This window comes from Hyperolius riggenbachi, chromosome 2 (genome assembly GCF_040937935.1).
Source record: "Hyperolius riggenbachi isolate aHypRig1 chromosome 2, aHypRig1.pri, whole genome shotgun sequence".
Classification (NCBI taxonomy): Eukaryota; Metazoa; Chordata; class Amphibia; order Anura; family Hyperoliidae; genus Hyperolius; species Hyperolius riggenbachi.
Genome location: NC_090647.1, coordinates 518303425 through 518327822, shown reverse-complemented (window position 1 = coordinate 518327822; position 24398 = coordinate 518303425). Strand labels below are relative to the sequence as shown.

The window sequence follows — 24398 nt, the reverse complement described above, 5'->3', positions numbered from 1 at the left end:
ACCCCAAGGTATTCCGTTAAGAGTATGGTGAGTTCATAGAAGATTTTATTTTTTGTCACAAGTAAGCGGAAAATGACACTTTGTGAAAAAAAACAATTAAAATCAATTTCCGCTAACTTGTGACAAAAAAAAATCTTCTATGAACTCACCATCCTCCTAACGGAATACCTTGGGGTGTCTTCTTTCTAAAATGGGGTAATTTGTGGGGTTCCTATACTGTCCTGGCATTTTAGGGGCCCTAAACCGTGAGGAGTAGTCTTGAAACGAAATTTCTCAAAATGACCTGTGAAATCCTGAAGGTACTCATTGAACTTTGGGCCCCTTAGCGCAGTTAGGGTGCAAAAAAGTGCCACACGTGGTATCGCCGTACTCAGGAGAAGTAGTATAATGTGTTTTGGGGTGTATTTTTCCACATACCCATGCTGAATGGGAGAAATATCTCTATAAATAGACAATTGTGTGTAAAAAAAATAAAACAATTGTCATTTACGGAGATATTTCTCCCACCCAGCATGGGTATGTGTAAAAATACACCCCAAAACACATTATACTACTTCTCCTGAGTACGGCAATACCACATGTGTGGCACTTTTTTGCAGCCTAACTGCGCTAAGGGGCCAAAAGTCCAATGAGCATCTTTAGGCTTTACAGGGGTGCTTACAATTAGGCACCCCCCAAAATGCCAGGACAGTGAACACACCCCACAAATGACCCCATTTTGGAAAGTAGACACTTCAAGGTATTCAGAGAGGAGCATAGTGAGTCCGTGGCAGATTTCATTTTTTTTGTGTCGCAAGTTAGAAGAAATGGAAACTTTTTTTTTTTCTTTTTTTTGTCAGAAAGTGTCATTTTCCGCTAACTTGTGACAAAAAATAAAATCTTCTATGAACTCACCATGCCTCTCACTGAATACTTTGGGATGTCTTCTTTCCAAAATGGGGTCATTTGGGGGGTATTTGTACTATCCTGGAATTTTAGCCCCTCATGAAACCTGACAGGTGCGCAGAAAAGTCAGAGATGCTTGAAAATGGGAAAATTCACTTTTGGCACCATAGTTTGTAAACGCTATAACTTTTACCCAATCCAATAAATATACACTGAATGTTTTTTTTTTTTTTATCAAAGACATGTAGCAGAATAACTTTCGCGCTCAAATGTATAGGACATTTTACTTTATTTGAAAAATGTCAGCACAGCAAGTTAAAAAAGTCATTTTTTTCCAAAATTCATGTCTTTTTTGATGAATATAATAAAAACTAAAACTTGCAGCAGCAATTAAATAGCAGAAAAAGAAAGCTGTATTAGTGACAAGAAAAGGAGGTAAAATTCCTTTAGGTGGTAGGTTGTATGACCGAGCAATAAACCGTGAAAGCTGCAGTGGTCTGAATGGAGAAAAAGGCTCTGGTCCTTAAGGGGCGAAAAGACTGTGATCCTCAAGTGGTTAAGCCATCAGCAAGCAAGAAAATACTCAGAATAATTTTGATAGTATTTTTCACCTACTTTTGGTACTTTTACTTTTGCAGAGTGCCTAGGAAAAACTTAAGAGAAAAGGTGAATTGAATAAGGGCCTAATTCAGTTCACATTTTCTCCTAAGTTTTCTCCTAGAAGATCATTTTTCATCTTTTGTTTAAAATAATTTTTCAGCACTCTGCAACTGCATTTTATTGTTAAGTTATGAAAATATTACATAGGAGAAAAAATGAATTGAATAAGGGCCCATGGCTGGATTCACAGTGGTCCATTGAATAACACACACATTATAATAAATGAGAACTCCAATGACGACTGGATAAAGACTTTATTACAAAGCCTGCAGGCAGCGACTTAGAATAACATGGTCAGTTACAATGCAGTAGTGTGAACAGGCCCATCAAATTGAATGGGCAGTGAGTCGACATGCAGAATTACTCTGCAATGCAACTGAGCACTGTGAACTAGCCCTCAGTCAACTATTACACATTACATATTACACAGAGACGCTGAGCTTTGCACCAGACCTATTTGAGTTTTATGCTCCGTTTCTATTGCCTGATGAAGCAGGAGATGCCCACGAAATGCGTTGAACTTGTACTTTCTAGGGTATATATATTCATTTTTGTTGTTTTGAATATACACAACACTCGTGTGTGTCTGCTTGGAGGAGGTATGTCCACCTCTGCCTCCTCTCATTTTAAACGTTTTAGAATATTTTATCCTTTTGGTGCCTCTGTCTGCTTGTGCATTACGTCTTGTTCACACTTTCATTCATCTATATATATAAAATCGGATGTATGTGTGTGTGTGTGTGTGTGTGTATGTGTGTGTGTGTGTGTGTATGTGCCGCGATCACTCGAAAACGGCTTGACCGATTTGAACGAAACTTGGTATGCAGATCCCTTACTACCTGGGATGATAGGTTCTGGGGGTCTCGCGCCCCCCCTGCACACCTGGGCGGAGCTACAAACAGCAAATCAGATTTCACCCATTCAAGTCAATGGAAAAAATGTAAAAGGCAGCCATTCTCACAGCAATCAAGCCAGAGTCCCCACACTTGGCACAGTTGGTCACTTGGCGACCGAGGTTACAAATCCAGGAAAAGTGGGCGGTGCATAAAACAGCCAATCAAATTTCAGCCATTCATTTTAAATGGGAAAATGTAAACTGCAGCCATTCTTAGACTGTTAATCGCAGGGTTCTCTAACTTGGCACAGTTGGTCACTGGGTAAATGAAATTAAGATTCAAGAAAGTGGGTGGAGCCTACAACAGCCAATCAAAATTCAACTATTGATTTTCAAGGGGAATATTTAAACTGCTGCCATTCTTACACTACTTATGGCAGAGGCTTCAAACTTGCTACAGTCGGTCATTAGGTGACTGGGGTTCAAATTCACTAAAGGGGCGGGTCCACGAACAGCCAATCAGATTTCCTTGATGGATAAACTGCTTCCATTCACACATTTTTGATGCCAGGAACCTGAAAGCTCACAAACTTGGTCATTGAGTGTTTGTGTGTCAAGGTTACAAAAAGTGGGTGGAGCCAAAACCAAATTTCCCTGGGAAAATATAAACTGCAGCCATTCATACACCGTTAACGGCAGGGTTCTCAAACTTTGCACAGTTGGTCACTGGGTGAATGAGATTAAGATTTTGGAAGGTGGGTGGAGCCTACAACAGCCAATAAAAATTCACCTTTTGATTTTCAAAGGGAATATTGAAGCTGCTACCATTCTCTCACACTGTTAATAGCAGATGCCTCAAACCTGGTACAACTGGTCACTGGGTGACTGGGGTTCAAATTCAGAAAGGGGGCGGAGCCACAAATATCCAGATTTGTTTATTTTTCAATGGGAATATACAAAGTATTGATACCAAGGACCCCAAAGCTGATAAAATTGATAATTGAGTGACTGTATGTCAAGGTTAGAAAAAGTGGGCGGTGCCAAAAACTAAATTTTTAACATGGCAGGGTTCCCAAACTTTACACAATTGGCCACTGGGTGACTGGGATGAATATTCAGAAATGTGGGTGGAGCCTACAACAGCCAATCAAAATGTACCTATTGATTTTCAAGGGGAATGTTCACATTGCTACCATTCTTACACTGTTAATGGCAGAGGCCTCAAACTTGATACAGTCAGTCATTGGGTGACTGGGGTCCAAATTCACTAAAGGGCTGGAGCCACAAACAGCCAATCAGATTTGTTAGATTGATTTCAGCCATCCTGTTATTGGCAGGGTTCTCAAACTGGGTGGGTAGGTGACACAGTTGGTCACTGGATGACTAGGACTAATATTCAGGAAAGTGGGTGGAGCCTACAGCAGCCAATCAAAATTCACCTTTTGATTTTCAAGGGGAATATTTACATTGCTGCCATTCTTACACTCTTAATGGCAGAGGCCTAAAATCTGCTACAGTCAGTCACAGGGAGACTGGGATTTAAATTCTGAAGGGAGCGGGCCAAAAACAGCCAATCAGATTTGTTTAATTTCAATGGTAAAATGCAACTTATTGATGCCAAGGACCCCAAAGCTCATAAAATTGGTCATTGAGTGACTGTATGTCAAGATTACAAATAGTGGGCGGAGCCAAAAAACCTAACTTTTTTCATGGGAAAATGTAAACTGCAGCTATTCTTACACTGTTATTGGCAGGGTTCTCCAACTTCACACAGTTGGTCACTGGGTGACTAGGACTAATATTCGGAAAAGTAGGTGGACCCTACAAGAGCCAATCAAAATTCACCTATTGATTTTCAAGGGGAATATTGAAACTGCAGTCAATCTTACACTGTTAATGGCAGAGGCCTCAAACCTGCTACAGTCGGTCGTTAAGTGTCTGGGGTTCAAATTCAGTAAAGGGGTGGAGCCACAAACAGCCAGATTTCTTTGCTGGATAAACTGCTTCCAGTCACACAATTTTGATGCCAGGAACCCAAAAGCTCACAAACTTGATCATTGAGTGACTGTGTGTCAAGGTTACAAAAAGTGGGGGGAGTTAAAAACAGATTTTTCTGGGAAATTGTAAACTGCAGCCATTCTTCACTATTAATGGCAGAGTTCTCAAACTTTGCACAGCTGGTTACTGGGTGACTGGGATTAATATTCAGAAAAGTGGGTGGAGCCTAAAAATGCCAATCAAAAATCACATGTCGCTTTTCAAGGAGAATATTAAAATTGCTGCCATTCTTGCACTGTTAATGGCACAAGCCTCAAACCTGGTACAGTTGGTAATTGGGTCACTGGGGTTCGAAATCAGAAAAGGAGACAGAGCCACAAACAGTGAATCAGATTTGTTTCATTTCATTTCATGTGAAAATACAAATTATTGATGCCAAGGAAAGCTCACAAACTTGGTCATTGAGTGACTGTGTGTCCAGATTACAAACAGTGGGCGGAGCCAAAAACAAATTTCACTTGGAAAATATAAACTGCAGCCATTCTTACACTGTTTATAGCAGGGTTCCCAAACTTTGCCCAGATTAATATTCAGGGAAGTGGGTGGAGCCTATAATAGCCAATCAAAATTCACCTGTTGATTTTCAAGTGGAATATTTAAATTGCTGCCATTTTTACACTGTTAATAGCAGAGGCCTCAAACCTGCTACAGTTGATCATTGGGTGACTGGGGTTCAAATGCTGGAGAGGGGGTGAAGCCACAAACAGCCAATCTGATTTGTTTAATTTCTATTGGAATATGCAAATTATTGATGCCAAGGACCCCAAAGCTCACAAACCTGGTCATTGAGTGTTTGTGCGTTAGGGTTAGAAAGTGGGCGGAGCCAACACCAGTGAAATACATACCCGGGCAACGCCGGGTCATCAGTGGGTGGAGACAAAAAAACTAATTTCCCTGGGAAAATGTAAACTGCAGCCATTCTTACACTGCTAATGGCAGGGTTATTAAACTTTGCACAGTTGGTCACTGGGTGACTGGGATTAATATTAAGAAAAGTGGGTGGAGTCTACAAAAGTGAATCAAGCTTCACCTATTGCTTTTCAAGGGGAATATTTAATTGCTGCCATTCTTGCACTGTTAATGGCACAGGCCTCAAACCTGGTACAGTTGTTTATTGGGTGACTGGAGTTCAAATTCAGAAAAGAGGGTGGAGCTACTAACAGCCAATCAGATTTTTTCCATTTCAATGCAAATTATTGATACCAAAGACCGCAAAGCTCACAAACTTGGTCATGGAGTAATTGTCTGTTAGGGTTAGAAAAAGTATGCGGAGCCAACACCAGCCAAATACATACCCGGGCAACGCCGGGCAATCAGCTAGTTGTCCATAAAAAATGTACATTCTACTTCTTTTTATCTACTGACACAGTCTACAAATTAGAGATAATTAGAGATAATCCACATTTCTTGATATGTTTGCTGGTAAAGTACAGGTGAACTGTCCACTCTAATAGCTATGTGACAAAAAAGTGACTTTAATAATTAGTACAAGGTTTAAAGGTAAGGACCTACCAAAAGTACATAACAGACTTACCAAATACCTGTAGAAATGACTGTTTTTCAGTAACTCCTGCTTTGTTTGTTGCTCGGCAGGTGTAGGATCCTGCATCACCATTCATAATGTTTTTAATGGTTAATTCCGTATTATCGTCTCTTAGCAAATATTTTTCATTTTCTTCAATCATTTTTCCATTCCTAGAAAAACAACAACATGCCATTGCTGTTAAAAATTACAATTTTGTTTATATCTACAGCCAGACAAAGACACTTCTGCACTCTTTTTAAAACCAATTTTATGTTTTTTCCAGTGTTTTTACTATACAATAAAAACATCCATTGCTTCTTATAGATGCTGCTATGTACTTATGATGTCAGTGAAAAGCTTGTATAAGCTACCTTAGCCATTTAGACAATCATCTAATGTCTATGGGCTTGATTCACAAAAGAGTGCTAACTGTTAGCACGGCCGTTTTCGCGCGAATTTTCGCATTGCGCGTGATCGCGAATTTTCACGTGAAATGATAACGTTTTCACGCGCAAACGCAAATTACTCTGCGAAATCGATATCGTTTTCACGTGAAAATTCGCGATTTTGCGTGAAAACATTATCGCTTCGCGCGAAAATTCGTGAACGCGCGCAATGCGAAAATTTGCGCGAAAACGGCCGTGCTAACAGTTAGCACTCTTTTGTGAATCAAGCCCTATGTGACCAGTGAAAGTAATATTTGCCAAGTTCTCATCCACATCCTCTCTTTGCAAACTAAAATATAAATGCCTGACTTGAGTGTTCATGCTTACACAGCAACTGACTCAGGGCCATTTCACACCGTAATCATGATTGTGACATTTTTGGCGATTTCAACACAATTTTTCATGATTGCTCCTAAAGCGTCGCATGCAGTGTTTTTGCAATCACAAATGCTCCACTGTAAAAATGCTCCCATAGTGAGCCACTGCACTAGTGATTTGTCAATCACCAATGATTGGCAATCACAGGGAAAATGCTGTGGAGTCGATTGCAGTGTGAAACAGCCCTCAGAAACCTCCCAGAGGCCTTAAAGTAAACCTGAGATGTAGAACAAATACAAATATATACATACCTGGGGTTTCCTCCAGCCCTGTTCAGGTTTATCCGTCCCCCTGCGGTGTCTGGATCCTTTGCAATTCGGCCTGGTGATTTGGCCAGTTGCCGTGAGTGTTCTGTGCCGTCTCAGTACTACTACACAGGCACAGAACACTCCCATCGCCTAGATCAGAACGGGGAGCGCACACGGGCAGATTGCACCTGCACCAACTCGCCCCGACTGGCTGAATCGCCGGGCCCAATTGCAAAGGATCCAGGCACCACAGGAAGACATCAAGGGATTGATGAGCCTGAACAGGGCTTGAGGAAGCCCCAGGTATGTATATTTTTTGTTTTACATCTCAGTTACACTTAAATGACTGTGTGATATCCCTGTATTTCCCTCTTTCCTTTGCTTAACTATTGTCTATGTGTGTGAAATGATTTCAAAGGCAGAAGAAAATAACCAGGCTAAAGCAGATTTAAGCTGAGAAAAATGTCTCAAAATTCACCCATATAACAATTTAATTGTTATGAGTAAAGACTTATCCAATGATGTCTGTGGAAGTTAGCAGCCAAACATCCTGTTATAGAATTGTGAATGGTTTTTAAGGTGTTTTATAAGATAATTAAATATGTTGAATTAAGTGCCTGCATAGGTTTTAGGGTTGCTGCCCCACATTTAACTTTAAAAATAGCAGAAACCATCATTTTCTATAATAATCACCTACAGTATAATTTTACTGTGTTTAGTTCAGTAATCTTCTGATAAATTGGTTTGACCACATATTTTATGCAGTTAATCATTTTAATGCTTAAAATGGTAAGTTAGGAGATTGCAGCTGTAAAAAAAAAACAAAAAAAAGAGAAATGTATTCAATGCTTTCTTAAATTTGGTCTTCCAATATTTTTTTGAAGGCTTAACTTTCAACAGTATAACATTCTTTTATTAGATACATGAATGTATCTAACCCCACTTTTAAAGAGAATCTGTATTGTTAAAATCGCACAAAAGTAAACATACCAGTGCGTTAGGGGACATCTCCTATTACCCTCTGTCACAATTTCGCTGCTCCACGCCGCATTAAACGTGGTTAAAAACAGTTTTAAAAAGTTTGTTTATAAACAAACAAAATGGCCACCAAAACAGGAAGTAGGTTGATGTACAGTATGTCCACACATAGAAAATACATCCATACACAAGCAGGCTGTATACAGCCTTCCTTTTGAATCTCAAGAGATCATTTGTGTGTTTCTTTCCCCCTGCAGCTATCTTCCACTGAAGTGTCAGGCTGTTTCTTCCTGCAGAGTGCAGACAGCTCTGCCTGTATGTAATTCCTCAGTATGTGAAAGCCCAGCCAGCTCAGAGGAGGATTTATCCAGCTTGTAAAAGATAATAGAGCAGAGAGAAGCTGGACTAATATAAATACACACAGGCAGTGTGCAGAGAGGGGCCTGGAGGGGGGAGATGCATCACAGAACCACAACACTGAAGAACTTGGCAGCCTTCCAGACACAGGCCGACAAGTCTGACAAGAGAAAGATAAGTTGATTTATTACAGAGATGGTGATAGTAGAACGTGCTGCAGTAAGCCAGAGCACATTAGAATAGATTTTGGAACTTGTAGGATGGAAGAAAACCGGATTAAATTTTTGTTACGGAGTCTCTTTAAGCTTAGAAATAGTATAATAATCTATTTTGTGTATTATTTTAAGAATATAAGAACTCAAATTTAAACATAAGTGATCCCTATGTAAAGAAGTAGAAATATTGAAAAAGGTCATCAAAATGTAGGGAAATGATGTAAAAATGCTATAGGTCAACCTGTAGTCCAGTTTTCCTTGCGTTGAACAAGATAACTATCCTATGTTCAAATATTTTCTGTTCTTCGACAAACTGGAAATCCCCTTTCAGGGCCTGAGCCCACTGGTACAGTTGTGTCCGCTTTTCAGTTACACTTCAATGTTACAGATGCTGAAAAGCGGATAGAAGTGGATACAACTGCGTTAGTGGGCTCATGCCCTCAAGTGATAACATTCAGATCTTTAGTGCTACGCCCCAGTTGAGAATAATGTTTCCTCACTGTACATCAAAGATAGTAAACTGAACACCAGTATATAGAAAACCCATTGTCAGGAAATATCCACAATACTGACTTTCACCATCAGGAAACCAGATGATCCATCATAAATAGCCATGTCAGAGAACTGACAAATTCATGTCAGTAAAAAAGGATACAGAATTAAGAGCCCAAAACATGCAGTATGAAAAACCTAGAAGAAAACAGCCATTTCATGTTTACACCTCAAAATTTGATTAACCAACTGGTAATGAATAGGAATGAGTCAGGACAGTTTGAAAGTGTAAGGCAGGGGTCACACTTGTCAGCTTTCGTGCGCGTTTTCTGCACAGAAAAACTGTTTTCAACTGAGAACTCATGTTAATCAATGAGCTAGGTCACACTTGAATGCAGATTTCACGCGCAGAAAAAAAACTGACATCTTGCGCAATTTGTCAGTTTTCTCTATAAATTACATTAGCTGTTGTAAAGTAGAGGTCACACTTGTCTTTCAGTTTTCTGAAAAGTGTAGAAACTGAAAGACAAGTGTGACCCCTGCCTAAATGTCTTAAGGTGTGTATAAACCTTTTGATTGATGTCGCCCATCAGGAATCAAAACCTGATCCCCTTGGGTGACATTGCTGGGCCGGTCTGCACAGTCATGAAGTCAACTGTGTAGATGATGTGCTCTGTTGCTAGGTGAGGATGGCAGATGAACAAAGGAGCGGTATGTGCATGATCTCACGAGCAAGCACAAACTATTTGGCCATGACTAGTGAGAGATGATCCGCAGGGCGGATTGCTTGCGGGTCAGTGGTCTGGTGTCAGGAGCCTCTGTGTACACACCTGATTATCAGCCATTATCAGCTGCCTCAGCTAACTTTAATCAATCATGTATACAAGGCTGTATGGCTCTCACCTACGTACACCATAAAGTCAACAGATAAGAGGTCTAGGGGAATTTTTTAGAAATGATGCCAAACTTAGTATAATGATAAAATCAGGGTTTTAATAAGCAGTTCTAGAGATTACCTAAGATACCAGTAAATTCCTTGCTACTAATGTCTAAACTTACCTGGACAGTTGCTGAATTTAAAGTTGTATAACTTGGAACAGGGTTATGAGTATGCCCTGTTAATGATCTATAACACTACAGAATCATAACATGGATACTTAAATAACAGTAAACAAGTAGTATATGATGTGTGACCAGTGCAGCAGACTTTATGGCTGCTCATGAGATCATACTGTTTATTGCAAGCCTTTATCTTGCCATAGATGCTCAAATATATACTTGACACATGAGACAGTAACAAACATCTGTAAATATCCACTGTTTTTATTTAAAAAGCACAAAACTGCCCACATTTTTGTTTTTATTTCTTTCCAATTCTGCTTTCTTCATGGACAACAATATGACCATATACATTTTTGCCACCTACGGTTATTATTATTATTATTATTTTGTAGTAGTAGCAGTAGCAATAATAACAACAACAAGTACTACTACTACTACCACTACTACTTATAATATGACACTGGACAGTAGGAAGACTACCTAGGAAAGCAGAGCTTACTCAGTATACCAAGGAAATGCTCTATTCCAAAGAGCTTAGTTTTCAGACTGTACTAAGGTATAAAAGGGGTGAAAAGTGATGCATAATTACAGCAATATTCCCTTGCCAAGATTTCCACAAAAAATAACTATTTCTGAAAATGTATAGGATTTTCCAAAAGCTTTGTAAAACTGTAAGGACATGAGCATGTGCATATTTTAAATGTCTTTCAAAACAGGATGTATACATAGAAAAATGTTTATTTTGCAAATGTTCCCACTTTTTGCTAAAATGACTTTCACAAAAATTCAGATTTTGCAAAAATCTATGTGTTCAATTTAGATTCCATAATGTAGATTTTACATCCAGAAGACCTCCCCTTTGTATTCCAGGATGTAGAATCTTCATCCTACATTAAAATCTGCTGGTCTGCATTTCCACATGCGCCTGCCTTTGTTGCTGCTACTCATGTATATATCTACACACATGCATGCATGCACTTGTGCGCATGAGCGCACTTGTTCACAAGTGAATGATTACTGCAATAGCAAATAACAGCAATCATTCACTAAATGTTAGAGAAAAAAAGTTTAAAAAAGAAAAAAAATAAGTCATTTAAAGTGACTGTGTCACGGTAAAAGAAAAGGATTTTTTTTCATGCAGTGAAGGCAAGCGTTATCGCCCACCTAGCCTATTAACTCCTTTTGTCACCTACACTTGACCTTAAGATCTGTGCATACCATTAATGACCGCTGCCCATAGCGATCAGATGCAATCACTAGGGTGACAGTTTGCGGCCCCGATACTGTACAAATGCATGACTCCGCTGTCTAGTGATGCATCTGTACAGCATCGGAGCCCATAAACTGTCACCTTAGCAACTGCATCCAATCATGTCATACAGGTATTTTTATCATTTTTCTCTGCACAGTATAGTTGGACTTTAAAAGAAGATATTAGTTAGTTTCTACTGATGATATACCTACAGTTATCTCATCATCACCGCATGGTAAAATGAAATCAAGTTTCACAATAACAGCTATAAAAGAGACACTAGTGATCTCCTTCCATCTGTTCCCTTGTTAGAACAATAAATCTGACAGGAAACATACTAAATGCCTTTAGCAGGTGACAGTTAAGAAGCATCTTCCTAAAGCTTTACTGATTAAATCAAGCGTTAATAAAAGGTCTTTGCAAGTAAAGTCTTGTTTAAATTTTGTCACATGATGATGGATGATACTGTGTAAAAATTAGACTATTATACCATTATTCTTATTAATTGTGATGTCAAATGGTCATTTTTGTATACTCACCAGTGCTGAAGTAATTTGATATTATAAAGAAATCTTTAATGCTATTTAGTATTATTGCAGCTAAAATAGGATTTGATTATCATACCGTAAACTATCAATCGCACATCTTTCTAGCTATTTGTCATTTACAGAAATAGCCTACTCGAGATTTTAAAGGACATCTATAGCAAAAAAATTGGAAAATTTAAAATACACATAAAATTTATTTTTTTCTGAAATGCACTATATATTTTTTTTTTTAAGTCTATGTCACTTACAGTAGGTAGTGAAAATCTGTCTATCTATTAACTCTTACAGGATACCAGATCTGAAAAAAACATGGAAAACGGGACTAACAGGCATATACTGTCACTTGTGCCGATGCCTACCACGCGTACGTACGAAAAGGGCGTCGGGAAAAAAGGGCGCGTAGTATAAACGATAAATGGAAATATCGTTTATAGAAATTATTGTGTAGAATTTCGTTTATAAATAGTGTTTTAAGAATTTATAAATCACTAAATAATGTGTATGAGATCGGCAATTCTTAAAACGTTAATCTTCCCTGTTTGTAAAGTGAAACTTATATTTTCGTTTATTAAAAACCCTCCCTGTACCTATCCCTAACCCCTAGACCCCCTGTTGGTGCCTAAACCTAAGACCCCCCTGTTGGTGCCTAAACCTAAGACCCCCCTGTTGGTGCCTAAACCTAAGACCCCCCTGTTGGTGCCTAAACCTAAGTCCCCCCTGTTGGTGCCTAAACCTAAGACCCCCCTGTTGGTGCCTAAACCTAAGACCCCCCTGTTGGTGCCTAAACCTAAGACCCCCCTGTTGGTGCCTAAACCTAAGACCCCCCTGTTGGTGCCTAAACCTAAGACCCCCCTGTTGGTGCCTAAACCTAAAACCCCCCAGTTGGTGCCTAAACCTAAGACCCCCCTGTTGGTGCCTAAACCTAAAACCCCCTATGGATAATAATGTTTTACAGACATTAATAAATAAAAAATGTAAAGAAAAAAAATGTAAATTATTTTTTTGGGTGGATAATAATGTGTTAGAAATGTTTTAGAAATAGTGATTTATTATCTTCATAAACGTTATTCGTCACGGGCTCATTTTGTAAACTTAAATCATCACAAACATAGTTATAAATCCTTAAAAATCTCCGGGCGCCGTTATAAATCCTTAAAAATCTCCGGCGCCTTATTTTCCCCGTTCAGCGCCCATTAAACGATATTTATAATGGAAGTGAATGGGGCGCCCTTTTTGTCCACTTGTCTCATGCGCCCAAATCTACTGCTTCCGCCTACCACTCCCCCTGTTCTCCTCTCTGCCCCCCACATTGTACCTGAAAGCAGCTAGGGATCGTCTTCTATGTTGCCGCAGTCGGGATGAGTGCACAGGTGTGGGCCAGGCTGCCTGTGGCTAGGAGCGCACTGTGCATGGGTATCGGATGTCATTACAACATGCACATGACGTCATACGCATGCTCAGTGTGCTCCCGACCATGGGCAGCCCGGCCAGTGCCTGGGAAGTCACCCTGATTCCGGCGACTTAGAAGAAGATCTTGGGCTGCTTTCAGGTACAATGCAGGGGGCAGAGAGGAGAGCGGGGAGAGCAGTTGGCATTGGCACAGGTGACAGTAGATGCTTGCTCCTCCCTTTTCCCATGTTTTTTTTTTACTAGTAGGCTAGCTGTCTAACATCTTTGTATAGATTCTTTCCAGGGAGGCATACATGCAAAAATAGCACTGGGAAATGTGGGAGCAGGGTGAAGCTGAAAAATAGCTCACCCTGCTTCTGCCGCAGTCGGGGTGATTGCACAGGTGTGGGCCAGGCTGCCTGTGGCTGGGAGCACACTGGGCATGTGTATCGGATGTCATTACAACATGCGCATGATGTCATACGCATGCTCAGTGTGCTCCCGACCATGGGCAGCCCGGCCAGTGCCTGGGAAGTCACCCTGATTCCGGCGACATAGAAGAAGATGTTGGGCTGCTTTCAGGTACAATGTGGGGGGGGGGCAGAGAGGAGAGCGGTGAGAGCAGTTGGCATTGGCACAGGTGAAAGTATATGCTTGCTCCTCCCTTTTTCCGTGTTTTTTTACTAGTAGAGATGCAATAGATGGGACCGCTCAACCTCTATTACCTGGAGCAAGGTGCTGGAAACCAAATGCGGCAGATCAGGATACAAACAAAACGAAATCCGCACACCCGCAGGTAAAGTCCAAGGGTTTTTATTGAATCCAACTCACAAAGGCAGTAAAATGGCTTTTTTTACTAGTAGGCTAGCTGTCTAACATTTTTGTTTAGATTATTTCCAGGGAGGCATACATGCAAAAACAGCGCTGGGAAATTTGGGAGCAGGGTGAAGCTGAAAAATAGTTCACCCTGCTTCAGCAAAAAACCCAGCGGTGTTAATTACTATTCCCCCTCCAGGCCACCATGGACTCAGGGGAAAGACGTAATTGCTCAGGCAGTAATTTGAGTGCTGTCAAAAGACATCATCCAAATTACTTTAAAAACAGCATAATTCAGCCTCCAGCAATAGCTGGCAGCTGAATTACGATGTTTTTAAAGTAATTTGGATGCAGTCTTTTGACAGCCCCCAAATTACTGCCTGAGAAATGCTATAGCCATAATTCACATTAGGGCCCATGGCGGTGCATGGTGCTCCAAATTTCCCTGTGCCGTTAGGTGTTATCTCATCCAGAGAGTGCTTTTGTAAAGAATAAAAAATAAACAAAGAAGAAAGGAAACAATGGCCGCGATTCAGTTCACTTTTTTTCATAAGTTTTCTCCTAGGTGGCATCAGGAAAATACTCTTGAAAATAATCTTGAAAGTACTTTTGACCTACTTTTTGGTACTTTTCAGAGAGCTGAAAAGTTATTTTAAGCAGCTAAGAACAATTTTCTTCTAGAAGAAAACTTAGGAGAAAAATGAATTGGATAGGGCCCAATGTGTTTTATAGATTTTTAGAAGCCACTGTCTTTTAAGAACTGGCTGTTAGATTTGTCTTGCACAGTGAAAATAATGGACTGCTCACCTTCAAGGGCACACACAGCCAGTTGCACAATTTTACTTTAACTGTAACATAGGAATATATTCACAAAGCTGAAGTAAGCAGAATAATGCATGTTAAGTCTTAATCACTGTATGTAGAGCATTATGCATTGCATGTAATGTATTGCATTATGCTCTACTCATCACACAGTAAGACATTATGCATGATGTTATGCTTACCGCAGTATAGTGAATATACCCTATAGAGACAATCTCAACTTCTCACTTGTACACTGAGAAAAACCTTAACTGCTACGAGATGTCTACTCATGTTAGCAATAAGCTCTTTTGCTGTTCTAATACAATGCAGACAGTCCATGGAGTATATTTCTCCATGGACTAGCCATAGTGCATCAGAGTCAATCAAACAACTTGCAGAGGAAAGCTGTCAGGATGTCTCTCGCCTCTATATATGTGGAGACTCTCAGACTAAATATAGACAGAATTGCCCATCATATATAGGATTGTAAACTACATCTCTAATAAAACAGTTTGACGTTAATTTAATTTTAGATTTTGCAATACAAATAACACAAATTCATTTCTGAAAAATGCTGATGACCCAATAATAATTCTTTTTTTTGTTAACAATAATTTTTTTTATTGTAAGAATAACACAATATACATACAGGGAAAATGTTGCGTAACATAAAGAGTATATCAGCATAAACAGACAAATAAAACTTTTGTCAAGCATGGAAATAAAGAGAAGATAAACTACTCAAACATAAATTTTATCTTGTCAATATAGATAAATAGATACCCTAAGCAAGCTGTTGTAGTCTGTGTCAAGCCATTAACTGACGACTAAGGGTTGACTGGGCATAACTAAGGCAACCAGCGGATTTAGGCAATTGGAGCAGTGGCTAAAAGCCTACCAAATACAATGAATGTAGATAGCCAATCTTACACAATGTAACAAGAATAAGCATCCTTGTAAATCAAACTCAAAACTAAGCAATGACCAATTTTAAAAGTGAGATTTCCCATTATAACTCAGAATGTCACAGCAGAAAACATTTATATTAGCTATATGACCAATATTAAAATCTATGTAGAAAACAGAATTAACAAATAAACTCAAACTAAGGTTGAACTAAAGCTAGTTCTCTAACCTCCATCTTCAGGGTTAGGAGTAAACTGCACGGTTGTCATTGAATAATCAAGTCCACATATCCAACAAGTCAAAGCATATACTAGGCTCTTAGTGAAAAGCTTAAGGGTTAAGGAAATCCTCAATTATCATGTTTCTCTTAAAAATAGCAAGCAAAAGTGAAAAGCTTAAGGGTTAAGGAAATCCTCGATTATCATGTTTCTCTTAAAAATAGCAAGCAATTCAGTAAACAACAATTTATCAGAAGATTTCCAATTACTAGTGATTATATGCAATGCTGTCATAATTAAGTGACATATTTGTTTCCTATAAAGGGGAATAATAATTCTTGCATAAATCCAAGGCTATAAGTGTTTGGTGGTACTTAAAAAAACAGTCACATCAGGATACCTGAACGTTGCCAGCAGCCTGCCAGCAACGCACATTCTTTGTTCCTTGGGTACCTCAAATCACAGCACACATAGCACAGCAGCCTAGATGTCAAGCTTTGCAATTCAAGTCAAAGCTCCAAGTCATTTGACCATTTATTGACCTATGAATCCTTCTTCTTGCCCTTTGACCTCTGAACAGTTTTCTGATTGGGAAACTCAAACTGTTTGGTACAGAAATATTCCAAACCAATGCAGAAATGTGATTTAACCTATTACCAGAGTTTTTTAGGTGACAACCATAGATACGTGTAAATGGAATTTTTCCCTTTTAAGACTAATTGGCCCAGCAGGCCTTGTAAGGTTTTTTTTTGCTTTCCCCTGGATCAACTGGGAATGTGCGGGTTCAGGGAGGTGTGTGCATTTTTTTTCCCCCCCTGGTTAAACTTGACGGACGGATGAATGTTTTCAACCAAAATAACTATGTAACTATGTGCTAGCTGCCTAATTGTGTTCAATCCAAATTCCCTCTTATGATAACATTCCTAGTTCCAAGCAACCAAACTATGCAAAAGTATGTGTGACCTAAAAGCAGACGGCCGTGCTATCAGTTAGCACTCTTTTGTGAATCAAGCCCCAAGTCTGCATCACAGGAAAATTGTGAAATAGTGTTTTTACCCATAACTATATTTACTATGTCTACAAATTGTGTGAACAGAGAGACATGTATGGAATATGTTACTTTTCCTTTAATATTCTTTTGAGATCTTGGTCCATGCTGATGTTATTGCATCATGCAATTTCCACAGATGTATCAGGTTCAAATTTCAGCCAAGCTCTTTCTATGGAACCAACCAAAAAGGTCAGCACGCTCAATATAAAAACATGTAATTGTTGTTCACAACATGTGCCAGATGTCCATTCAATAACCAGCAACCAATTTGGGCAATGGTCCCTTTTATCAAGGCATACAACAGAATTGTAACCATTACCACATTCTTTCATACTGAGTGTGCGGACCTTTTGGACTTAAGTTAAGTGGTTAAGGTTAAGCGTTGGTGGGAGGTTAAGGTTAACCATAGGGGACGATTAAGGTTAGGTGTGAGGGGGATGGCTTCAGTTAGCCATGGGGGAGTGGTAAAGGTTAGGTGTTCAGGGAGAGTAGTTAAGGTTAGGCATCGGTAGAGAAAGGGTTCAATGTGAGAAAAGGGTTAGGCTTAGCTAAAATATCGGTACATATTACCGATATTTTACTATCATCATTGGCATGGAAATAGTATTTCTGGACACCAAAATTTCCAGCTGCCCTTTTTTCATGTACGTCTTTCTACTATAGCCTACAGCACCACAATCCTCAATTGGTAACAGAAGGTTGGATTCATTAATTCACACTGTTGACTGTATTATTTTCATAACAAAGTGTTCACTGAGAGTAGTTCCACTTTAAGAAGCAAACATGTTTATTTTATCAGACTGATACAAAATTGGAAAGAAGTCCTGCAATTGAATGTGCAAATATAATCATTGTCTAGATTATTATATACACCATGTTTTCTTTCTCTCTGTAAAGTGCCACAAAATATGTTCGGGCTAGGGATGCTCTTTCCGAGTAGCTATGCACTCATAGTCATAGATACTCAGAATTGAAATTTAAATTAGCCAGAGATGCCTGCAGCAGAGGGGGGTTAACTTACCCATGACTCTGCTGTTAGGAGTTTCGCTCTGCGTCGCGCTCAATGTTACTCCCATGTTTTCTCCTTCCGGGTTGAAGTAGGAAGCATGGGAGTGATGAGGAACATGATGAATGGTGTGCATCATCTAACAGTGGCGGCATAGATAAGTTAACCCCCTCCCCTCCCATGAGCAGCGCTGGTTAATCTAGCTTTCGACTCTGAGTAGCTATGAGTACATAGCTTCTCGGTAAGAGCAATCATAGTCAGTGCTTTATAAATCAACAATGATAATAGTAATTTGATGATGATGAATGCATCACACATTTTCATTGTATTTATATGTACATAAGGTATATAAGTGCTTACCTATGCCAGCTGATGAATGGTTTAGGTGAGCCAGTAGCACGACAAAATAAAGTAATATCTTCTTGGCGATCTGCGGTTGCATTGAAAGATCTTTGCTGGATCAGGATAGCTGGAGGCACTGATTGAAGGACAAAAAAAAACATTATTTACGGGAAATATAAATGGTGAATTAGATTAAAAAATCATTTTATGATACACTAAATTTTTGAAAGCTGATAAAAACATAGTTTTGGAGAAAGGTAGAAAAAAGGCATGCATGTAATTAAGGCGCCTGGAAATGTGGGAGCAGGGCAAAGCCGATAAACAGCTCACCCTGCTCCTGCAAAAGTCCCGGTGGCATTAATTGCTATTTCCCATCCAGGTCAATGGGGACTCAGGGGTAAGACGTATATAGGTTGCCAGTTATTGCTATTGCTGACAGTCGAATTACACAGTTTTTATGATAATTTTGGCACTGTCTTTTGACAGCGCCCAAATTACTGTCTGAGCACCACAATAGCCATAATTCACATTATGGCCTATGGTGGTGCATGGTGCACTCAAAATTCCTGAACCATTTTTGTCTTGGAAAAAAGTATTAGCATGTGATAAAAAACCAAAAAAGTAAAACTTTTTGCACTTTAAAATCTAAAACGGGGTTATTCCAATAAAATGTGAGGAACCATAAAACAAAAATTGCGCAACTAAGATGACGTAATAATAATATTCAGCACATTTAAAATGAATGAATTATTAAATATATTTTGTCCTACTAATCCATATCAGTGATCCAGACATAATTACTAAGTAGTCACAAGTCTGTGTTTGCTCCATTTGATATTGCTTGTGGTTTACTCTCAATAAGCACTAATGAAACACCTATATACAGTATAAGCCCCTGTTCCATTACATACTTCTCAGAACCATTACTTTGCAGACTGTATAATTTATGTTTTCATTAAATGCTTTTCACAGCTATTTTTCAAAGCTATTTTAGACCTGGTTTATATTGTCAGATTGCCACTTTGCAGACTAAATTATATACTTTTTAGCTACATTGATTCATTACTGTCCTTTTTTAAACACCCTTATTCAACAAGGATTTTTCTTGGTTCATCCCTAAAGGGGAAATAACGTGGAAATATGGTATATTTTAGTGAGCACAAATTCTGGCATGCTGTTATCTTTACGGCTTAACTACCTAAAGACCGCGTCACGTCAACGGGCGTGACCGTGGTGGCAGCCCCAGATCCTTGGGCCAGCTACTGCAGGAGATCGCGTGCAGGCTGTGCGCGCATCTCTTGCTTGGGAGGCGGAGCTCCACCCTGCCCTCAGTCTCCCAGCAGCGATCGCCGCCCAGGAGACTGTTAGACGGCAAAACCGCCATCTTTTTTCTTCTGGGTACAGCACTGCGATCTGAGGCAGTGCTGTACTGGGGACAGCCGTGTGACATGGCTGTCCCCCCGGGGCACAAGAGAGCGATCGGCAGTGATAGGCTGGCAGGCGGAGGGACGGAGGGTGGGGAAAAAAACATTTATTTTAAAGAAAGTCAATAAATATTTGTAAACAAAAAAAAACAACTGGGGGGGGGTGATCAGACCCCACCAACAGAAAGCTCTGTCAATGGGGAGAAGGGGAGGGGGGGGGGATCACTTGTGCAGTGTGTTGTGTGACCCTGCATCTTGGCCTTAAAGCTGCAGTGGCCTATTTCAGGATAAACGGCCTGGTCTTTAGGGGGGTTTAGCACTGTGGTCTTCAGGAGGTTAAAGTCAAACTAAAGGCTAAAATATCAAACAGACAATAATGCTCGCACTGACTAGTTTAGAGCTATCTTTCATGTCTTGTTAGCAAAGCTATTTTCTGTGGTGCAGCAGTGTGCAGTGCCCAAACTTGCAGGTATCTATACCCTGTGTCAGACCTCTGACTATGGCACATTCCCAGCAAACTGCAATCCTTCGCCACTTTGGATTTATTGGGTTTTTACCCTTTAAGATTCCTGACAATTTTGGCATTTCAGCTGTCACTATTGATACAGGAATAACATTTTATTACTTATGCTATCATTTTTTCAAGAAGTTTTTTAACTTTATAGGCTTTTTATAGGGGAAAAATCAGGGATGAGCAGAAACTACGCCAGTGCAAATTTACGCATCGTAGTTCACATCTAGCCATTGTAGTTTGTAGGTGAAGTTTCAAAACTACGCTTATGAATTTACACGTAGCGAAGTACCGCTATGTGTAGCTTATGCCCACTATGCGTAGTTAACATGTGTATTGCGTAGTGAACTACGAATGCGTTACTCGCGTCTAATTTTACGCGTGCGATTGTATGCTTACAAATTTACGCATTGGAAAGGGGAATGTACACATAGAAGAGTTCCCGGTATAGGCGATTTCTGCATACTGGCATAAGCATCCGCATACACTGCTCTTCGCTCTACGCATAATTGCGTATTTTAATGCGTAGTGTACGAAATGCATACGAAGCGGATATTTGATTTTGAAGCCATAGTTTGGCAAAGTGTAATTGCATAAAACTACGCGTAGTTACAGCGTAGCGAAGTTGGCTGACTACGACCACCCCTGGGAAAAATAGCGTATGTGTTATTGCACTGTTTAGTTGGGCATAAGATAAGCCGAAATACAGCTCACCCTGCTTATGCTCTAATTCCCAACGGCGTTAAATACTATTTCCCCTCCGAGTCGTACCAACTTGGGGGGAGAAATAATTTGGGGTCTTCCACCACAGGGGACAATACTTTAGATCAGGTGCTTTTGTGGCTACACTTGTTATGGGTGGGAAGATCATGATGGCCACAACTGTTTTATGACCCTTGTTAGATGGGCCCCAAGACCGTGGAGGGCACCAAGGAGAGGCAAGGGAAGGGGGTGTAACATTGGGGGGCCCATCAAAGCTTCTCTGCCATGACTTGTTGTTATGCCACTGGACTTACCTCAAGAATACACACATTTTCCTAAGAATCCCCAACTTGATAGACCAAATAATGTGTGCCAAATGCCATACATGACATTACAAAGGAGAAGCAGGTCAAACTTAGCAAAGATCCACAGATTCCTAATAAGCAAAGGCAAATGGATATTTCTTTAGCAGCTCATTTTTTAAGGATATTTGCTTATGTAACACACCATTTCAATAAAACAGTGTAGTATGCAATCCCTTTTCTGTAACTCTCTAGACTGGTCTTCCACAGGGTCTTATGACAAATGCTAATTTAAAATGCTAAAATGCTCCTGCCAACTCCTGTTTGAAATCAGTTCTGAGTCAAATTACAGTCATTTTCCAGGTTTTCAGATGATTTTGTTATCTTTGTGTTTATTTGGTTCTGGTGCCCCGGTCTACTTTTCACTCTACCAGGAGAATGTGCTGTAGTAGCTGTATACAGTCTATAGTTTTCTACATGGATTGCAGCCATAAAGAGTGATGCAAACAAATCTTATGTGAATCATTTCCAGTCAGTATGGTGAGGTTATACATATTGGTTGATTTAAGATCCAGTTATGTATTTTCAAGATGTGTTTAGTACAAGATCCATCTTCTTGTTGTGAACGGAGCTTCTTGGACAGACATGTATAGCTGATAAGTAACATAGACACTGATATTGCATGTATCATGGTTGAGTTAGTACCCCAGTGGCTGTTAGCCAACTTATTGCCTTGCATGCTAATACTGACCCTCAGGTTTACAGTGCAAGTTTTGCATTATTAGTGGTCTAACCTAAGTTGGTTCCTGATTCTGTTGATTCAAGCATTGTTTAAGTTTTATGAACATTGCTAATTCCAGGACATTCCTATAAACCAGAATCAGGGTTACACCCAAATGAATCAACCAAAAAACTCAAAAATAAACTCCAAGAGAAATAACAGTAGTGTAAACTGCGCTTGAGTCTCTCCAAGAAAAGTCCAAACTCAAAGAGGCCCCCAGCTAGATGCAGCAATTTCTGTCTCTAATACTCAATAATAGTACAGTTAATTGTCACATGATATTGCAATAGCATGTTTAAGCTGGGGCAAACTTGTATGCCTCTCGCGTCTCACATGGTCCCACCACTAACACCCTCAACCCATTAGAAGCTTCAATAGAGTTATCTTGTTTGAGATCAGTGCACTGCTTTTGACCTCAGTCTGCAGATCTCATTGTGCTGGAATTATCCTGGAATGCTTTGATCTTTCTCTCTGCAAGCAGAAAATATAGAAACTGAAAGACGAAGTCCCCACACTGCACTCTAGTGACAGGTGGCCATAAATACACATTACAGCAGTACTAATTAGAAGCAAGGAAATATAACATGGAAGAATTTTTTTTAAAAATGGGCTAAAATAAATTGGCCTGGAGCACTTGCAAGCCTCTAAATAAATTGGCTGCTGAAGGGTTAGTTACAGATGTGCATGCAAGAACATAGCAGGGGTTGCTTTACCACCCCTAAAGACAGGGATTGTTTCAGTCAGCTAAGGATGGTTGATTCTGATGCCTGATCTTGGTATGACCTTCAGTCTGGTTTATAAGCAAGTTCTAGAATTAGAAGAACAGTGTAGCATGTACAGTGTGTAGTATGTACTGGTAGTTGAAATGAAGTATGATACAGTAATAAGCTATACCCACAAAGCAGGGTTACCTCAAAGGCAGCCACTGTATAGGCAGGTGTGGAGATTAGACCTGACCCCACTTAGGATTAAAAAGTTGCTCCCCGTAGGTGAGGAAAAAGGGGGTAACACCCCTCCACCAGGGATAGACTTGATATAGCATAGTATGGATACAGAGGCACCAAAAGGATAAATGTATCTAAAAAAGTTTAAAACATGAGGAAGCAGTAATGGGCTTACCTCCTCCAAGCAGACACAAAAATTGCCAATGTGTTTGTCAAATACATGTTTATTTACATACTCCGGGGGACAATGTAACGCGTTTCGCAGGTTTGATACTGCTTCTTCAGGTAACAACAGCGGAGCATTAGCATATGTGGTCAGTAGAAGAGCCAGACACCTCTGGGAGCTGCTTTGAGGAGGTAAGTCCCCCACTGCCTCCTCATGTTTCAAATGTTTTAGATAATAGAATTTGCAAGGTTTGTAGCGTTTATTTGAATTCTGTAATCAGCTGAGGCATGAATTACTTTCACTCTAGGGGTGGTCTGGCAACCAATGCTATTTTATGGCATGCTTATCTGCAGTGCATGTCCTGCTATAAAGGAAGCTAGGGGTAAGGCCATGGAACACTCTTCTTGGAGTGTCTCCTTGTTCAAGTTTTACTTCATTTCAGCTGATGCTCTTTATGATCTTCAAACTGAATAAATGAACCTGATTGTTCTGGATTTGCCTTTAGTTTGTTGCAGTCTGATCATCTAGATTCCCTTTGCAGTGTCCTCCCACTAATGCCTGTGGGTTAATTGTCTGGTCATTGGTATTGATATTAAAGGGGTTTTGTGGGGGGGGGGGGGGGGTTGAAAATAAAAACAGACACTTACCTGTGGCTTCTATCAGCCCCCTGTAGCAGTAATGTCTCACGCCATCCTCCTCTGATTTGCAGTTCCCCGCTGCTGGCACCGGCAATCGTTCATCTAACAAGACGAATAATGTACACTCCCGCTCGAATCATCAGAAGTTTACTGCGCTGGTGCAGTACAACATTTTCTTGTACTGGGCATGCACAGTAAGCTTCTGATGACACGTGCGGGAGCGAGCAGGTGCGCTGCCACGGCCATGCAGCCACAGTTGGATGGCATGCCGCGCTAGACCTGGGCCGGCATTGGAGAATGGCGGATCAGATGAGGGTGGCATGGGACGTTACTGCTACAAGGGGCTGATAGAAGCCCCAGGTAAGTGTCTGTTTTTATTTTCAACACCCCCCCCCCCCCCCCACAGAACCCCTTTAAAGATAAAAGAGACCAAGACACTTTTCTTGGTATAGTTTGTTA

At 40.1% G+C, this 24398-nt stretch overlaps 1 protein-coding gene across 2 annotated transcripts in view; it reads right to left on the bottom strand.

Annotated features, from left to right (window-relative positions):
* NCAM2 (neural cell adhesion molecule 2) overlaps nt 1-24398 on the bottom strand; it is a 447029-nt gene that overhangs the window by 140032 nt on the left and 282599 nt on the right. For both annotated transcript variants that reach the window (XM_068270575.1, XM_068270576.1), the window contains exons 6-7: nt 18490-18607; nt 5973-6133 (exon numbers count right to left, since the gene is read on the bottom strand). In XM_068270575.1, the coding sequence (XP_068126676.1) occupies nt 5973-6133; nt 18490-18607 (279 nt within the window). The remainder of the gene's footprint in view (nt 1-5972; nt 6134-18489; nt 18608-24398) is intronic.